Source organism: Melanerpes formicivorus, unplaced genomic scaffold (assembly GCF_026170545.1).
Source record: "Melanerpes formicivorus ecotype bairdi unplaced genomic scaffold, bMelFor1.0.p_v2 SCAF_2, whole genome shotgun sequence".
Taxonomy (NCBI): Eukaryota; Metazoa; Chordata; class Aves; order Piciformes; family Picidae; genus Melanerpes; species Melanerpes formicivorus.
Genome location: NW_027142354.1, coordinates 10,902,812 through 10,908,133, shown reverse-complemented (window position 1 = coordinate 10,908,133; position 5,322 = coordinate 10,902,812). Strand labels below are relative to the sequence as shown.

At 44.7% G+C, this 5,322-nt stretch overlaps 1 protein-coding gene across 4 annotated transcripts; it reads right to left on the bottom strand.

Annotated features, from left to right (window-relative positions):
• Positions 1-769: 769 nt before the first annotated feature.
• Positions 770-4,943, bottom strand: ABRACL (ABRA C-terminal like). Of its 4 annotated transcripts, none has more exons than XM_068150715.1 (3): positions 4,840-4,943; positions 2,346-2,412; positions 770-1,304 (listed from the first exon to the last, which is right to left on the bottom strand). In XM_068150715.1, the coding sequence occupies exons 2-3, from the start codon at positions 2,404-2,406 to the stop codon at positions 1,120-1,122; spliced, it is 246 nt and encodes an 81-aa protein (XP_068006816.1). In that variant the 5' UTR covers positions 2,407-2,412; positions 4,840-4,943; the 3' UTR covers positions 770-1,119. The 4 variants fall into 4 exon arrangements, with proteins under 4 accessions (XP_068006816.1, XP_068006798.1, XP_068006788.1 ...); XM_068150697.1 differs by lacking the exon at positions 4,840-4,943 and adding an exon at positions 4,509-4,606; XM_068150687.1 differs by lacking the exon at positions 4,840-4,943 and adding an exon at positions 4,310-4,447.
• Between the last annotated feature and the right edge of the window lie 379 nt (positions 4,944-5,322).

The following is a 5,322-nucleotide window of genomic DNA, read 5'->3' as shown; positions in this document are numbered from 1 at the left end:
ATCTGTTTGCACACAGGATTTAAGTTGTTTTCCTGTTTTATGAAGCTGAGCAAACAAAGATGAAAGGAGCAGCAGCTGGAATTACACAGCTTTGTAAAGATCCCACAGCCACGTGTGCATTTTCTGTATCTAGAAATAAGGAAACACTTTTCAAGCAATATGCATTTGTAAGACAGCTAAGTAAAGAGGAAATTCACCCATCCTACAACTTTCAAGAGCTGCAGCTGCAAAGTGAAAGCCCAGAGCAGTAAGCAGGTTGCTTACCCACTGCTCCTTTCCTCATATACCAACTCTTTCTCCTTATTGAAGGAAGCATTATTGCACACAAAGAGTAATTATCAGTAAACAATTGAAACAATCAAAAGGGTTTTTCCCCACCCTTCCCCCTTTTTGCCTGGAGTGATCTAGAGAAAGTATGATTTCTGGGAGGAAAATAATTGCAATCTGAAGTTGCTGTCTTTCTGGTTAACAGTGCATTGAGGAAGCTCCTTATCCACTTCCTTCAAAAGTCTAGAGGACAATGGGAAAATGAAAACATATTATCCTGCCAGAAATGAATGCCGTACATTCATCATCCGTGGCTTTCCGTGCATAACCTGGTTACTCTGAAGGACAGCCATTCTTCAACTGATCATACTGCAAAATTATTCCTCTCTCAGAGTCATGCTTTCTGCATAGTTACCTAACTATGCTTCTTACAGGAATTCACTTTGCTTTCATTTCATATTGCATCTAAAATGAGAAAGGACGACAATAAGAATTTTATCAACTTAAGAATGTGCTTTTATTTTAAAATTGCATGGCATGGTTTCATTTGTAAACATTAAATTACCAGTCTCCTCCTTCATAACTTGAAAATAACCACCAGACACTGAAAAGAATACCTGAGATATTTTTTTTTTAAAAAAGAGAGAGATTGGCATATTTTACCTTCCTTACATACAGTACCATTTTAGGAAGAATTACAAAAGGGAATGTTTTGCAAAATAGGACAGTTTCCTTTTGACTATAAAGACATAGAAAATACATCAGAACACTTAAGAATGATCAGCCTTATTCAGAGGATGTGGCAAGTCACTGAGTCAAACAATTCCATTGATGCATAGCTGAAATACTGCATCAGTCCTGCAGCAGCATGATATCAACGTTGTCATGAACACCTTGTAAAAGCAGTTCTCCACTGTAAGTGACAATCTTCCGCCGTTTGGCAGCCTTCAGAGTTCCCACTAGGGCTTCAAAGAGGTTGGCACACTTTTCATCAGCAAAGAGCACACCAAACTTCACACTCACTCGTCCATCAGCATCTAGTTGAAAGATACAACATGAAAACACAAGCAGGTTTGCTTTCAGTTAGGAGATTACCAGGGAAATAAAGTGACACACCATCAGAACTTCGAAAGTAAACCCCATGGTGTTTCCTAGTTTATTGGGGAACATACCATGAATGTTGACAATAAATAGCAGGCTGAACTGCTCCCTTTTTTCCAGAGACTCATACAAAGGACCACCTATCTGCTATGTTTATTTTTCCTGGTGCCTTTCTGGAACCTGTGACCAGCACAGGCAACTAAACTGCTTTGAAGCGTAAGGACAAAACTTAAAATGTTAATTCATTTTCTAAAATAATTGTGTCCACTTCCTAATATTTAAGGTACACATTGAAAAACCTGCAATGTGAATTCATTTTTCATACAAAGAAGAGTTTTAAAATGTGTCTTAAGGTTGACTAGGTTGTTCCTGAAACGCTGATGCAGCCATACAAAACGCAAAACGTTGTGTATTCGTTGAGGTTTTGACAAACAAATGTAACTGAATGAAATTGCATCAGAACTGAATTACGAGAGCAGGCAGCACACACAAATTGCATAAATATTTGCAAAGAGGATTTTTAACACTCAACAACAATCTTAAGAGAAAAAGCTACCTTCTAAGTAAGGAAGGTTGAGATTGCCCATTGGAATAGGCTGCCCGAGGAGGTGGTGGAGTCACCATCACTGGAGGTGTTCAGGAGGAGACTTGATAGGGTGCTTGTTTGCATGGTTTAGTTGATTAGGTGGTGTTGGATGATAGGTTGGACATGATGATCTTGAAGGTCTCTTCCAACCTGGTCTATTCTATTCTACTCTACACTTACAACCCCTGGATTAGTTTCAGGCACACAGAGGCTTAAATATTTAACTTTGTCACAGAACTGCTTTAAAGGATGAGACACAGGGAGTACCATATAGTCCCACATTAAGTATATACACAAGTTTTCAGGTTATCTGAGCCTGTTTAATTAAATGTGCGATGTTTATAGGTTGATAAGACTACATCTGTATGACCAGAGATACTGCAATACTTACTTTTGGTTCCCAGCCGCCGAATCTCCTCAACTAAGAGGCTAATTTCATGTTCCACATTCATTGTGGTCTGAAAAATAAAAGGCATTTTTACAAAGTTATTAGGAGACCTGTGAATCTCCTTTGTGTCACCTAGGCCTGTTCTCACTTCATCAGGAATGCTGCAGCACTTTGTAAATTCCGGTAGCCTGACACGTGGCTACAGGATAATCTGAGATTTCAGTCTTGAATGGATAAAGAACCACACCACCTCCACATCTGTGGGGAAGGGGACACAGACTACAAGAACAGTACATTCTGAACACAAATATGAGGAGTTAATCTCAAAAAATGAGAAATGTGGTAAAGTTGGGGCAGGGAAGAGCGTGTGTTTGAAAGAGAGAGCTTAGGCTGCCGCAGAATTGAAGCATCTTGGTAATGTTACAGGTCTGCAGGGGCTTTGCAACTTTCTATCAACGCTCCCAATAAAAATGGAAAGTAGTCTTTTAAATTCCTCTCTGGGACATGTGGCAGATTTGGTTTTTTTTAATTACACCACAGCTTTCCACTTACCCTGGCAACACACTGCAGACATCCAGCTGATTACAGCAGGCCTACGCATGGGGCACAGGAAAGTTCAGCAGCTACCACACTCCTGCTACCGAGAGCAGAACTCAACCACAGAAAAACAATGCAAGCATCCCAAGAAGGTCAACAATTATTTCCATTTATAGTGCTACACTGCCAAATATATGCTGTGTATCCTGTTAAACACCACATTTTCATTAGCTTGCACCAATGCCTTTTGACTTGGTAGATGGCAAAACTACAGTCACACAAACCACTATTCTGCTACAAAGCCTTCATGGTTAGTAATTGCAAACACCTGAAAAGTGTGTTGGTATCTATGATGTGTAAAGCAGTATCAACACAATGAAATCTTCAGATAGGAAACTCTGTAAGCAAAAACTGGTGTCAAGGTAATCACGAAAAGCTGGGAACCATAGACAAAGCAGTAAGTGAAATGCAGCTTCCGTAAGTGCTAACAATGCAGCCTGGAACAAAAGATTGAGAGGCTTTCTAGAGCTAAGCACTGTCCAAAAGGGGCTCAGGGAGCACTGAGACGCTCTCTATTGTTCCAGAAACTCAGATTTCTGTGCAAATCTGCTAAGTAACCAGAGTTAGAAAATTGATCTCTGGATGTATCACAAACTCTTCCTAAAAGAAAAGCTTCCCCTCCCCTTTTAAACGAGTAAAAAAGGTAAGAGTGACACAGTTCCACCTCCTGACCCCTTGTGAGTTATCCAAGAGGCAAAAAAACCTTTTTAAGTGAGCTAATTTTCAGATTTCAAATTAATTTGCAAAAATCTTTTTAACATGCAAAATTCAGCAAGTTTAGCATCAGCATAGGTTTCAGGCAACCCCCTCCTCCAAGCCACAGCTCCATCTGTAGCACATGGCAACAACAAATGCTGCAGTAGGTACGAACAGACCCGCGCGTTACACTGCAAGAGAATGGTGCTGCGGCACCACCTCAGCAAAGCTGCCTTAAATGGGCATGGTAGCAGGGCTGCACTATTTTATTGCCTTAGATGATTTCTACATACATTCAGATATTGTTTAACTGAGCATCAAATACGTTGTACAAGCCACCGAGGAAAATACGACCCATCTCCCAAAAAAAAACCCTAATTTGTTATTCTTAATTTGTCAAATTGCCAATTTTAATACTGGTCATTACAATGGCATAATTAGCTTCTATTTAAAGATGTTCTTTTAATTTTAAAGGCTTTTTTTACATTAACTCTTTAAAGTCACATTATTTTCGCTCATGTACTATCAATTTAAATAGTGCTGTTTAGAAGTATAAAAAATAAATCCATTGTTATGGAAAACTTTTGAGATTGGAGGAGTGTGGCTGTGTAAGGAAGTGGAACTCTATGTAGTTAAGCACACTTAAATATTATACTGTCAAATCCTTGACATACCAACAATCCAAAGTGCATGCCAACTACTTAATATTTCTGATGCCAACACACCGCTGGAAGTGAGCGCGATTTTTCAGTTCGTAGTACGAGAGCGAAACTTCCCTTTATTCGCTGTAAATTCACCTAACAGTTAATTAGCAGAAATCCATCTCTGCAAGGCAGCCGCACCGACCTCGCTCGCAGCAGATACTGCAAATACCTGAGAAGATGGCTCCTCGGCGGGCCCGTCCTCAGAGGCAGCGGGCGGTCCCCTTCCCACTGAGGCACCCCCCGGCAAGACCCCCACCGTCCGCCCGGGCACTGCCAGGGCACGACCGGTTCGGGGCTCCCGCCGCTCCCCGCACAACAGCGCACCAGGAAACAGGCCCCACCCGGGTGAGGGGAGCCGCAGCCCTAGCCGCGCCCGCCCCGGCCCGGCAGGCTGTCCGAGCAGCCGTCTGGGCAGCGCCTGTCTTTCCCCAGAGCGGCATGAAGGACGGCTGCCCCGGAGCGACGCCCCAGGCCCGCTCCCCGCCGCCTCCGCCACTCACCCGCTGCCGTGGCTGCTCTCGCCGCGAGGTACCGCCGCCAGCGAGAACGGCGTCAGGCAGCACAAGGACGGCGGGGCAGGCGGCGGAAGGTGGGGGTAGGGCGGGGGGCGGGCGGCGGTTACCCGGCCTCCGCCGAGGCCTCGCCCCTCCCGCCCCCCTCCCGCCTCCGAGCTCCCGGTACGGCGCCCCCGGCCATCTTGAGGTGGGCGGGTGCTCGCTTGCAACGGAGCGGTGCTGCTTGAGCGGGGTCCGTCTGCCCGGAGCACGCGAGGGCTGCTGGGCAACAGCGTCCCGGCGGCACTGCGTGCTGGCGCCCAGCCCGCGAAACCCTCGGCGCCTTGGAAGGGGCTGGCCCTGCGTGCCCAGGTGGAGGAGCTTGGTGTTCTCCCCACTGTGAGGACTTCGCTCCTTTTCGTAGCAGCGATTCCCTGCCTTGTGCCATAATTTGACCAGCAAGCATCGTTCTTTTCGTGACAAAAGGCA

What these genes read in the sequence shown, in the direction of transcription:
- ABRACL (XM_068150687.1), bottom strand. An exon ending in TCGGCGGCTGGGAACCAAAA is followed by an intron (nt 1,305 to 2,345) that starts GTAAGTATTGCA and finishes TCTTTCAACTAG; the next exon opens with ATGCTGATGGACGAGTGAGT.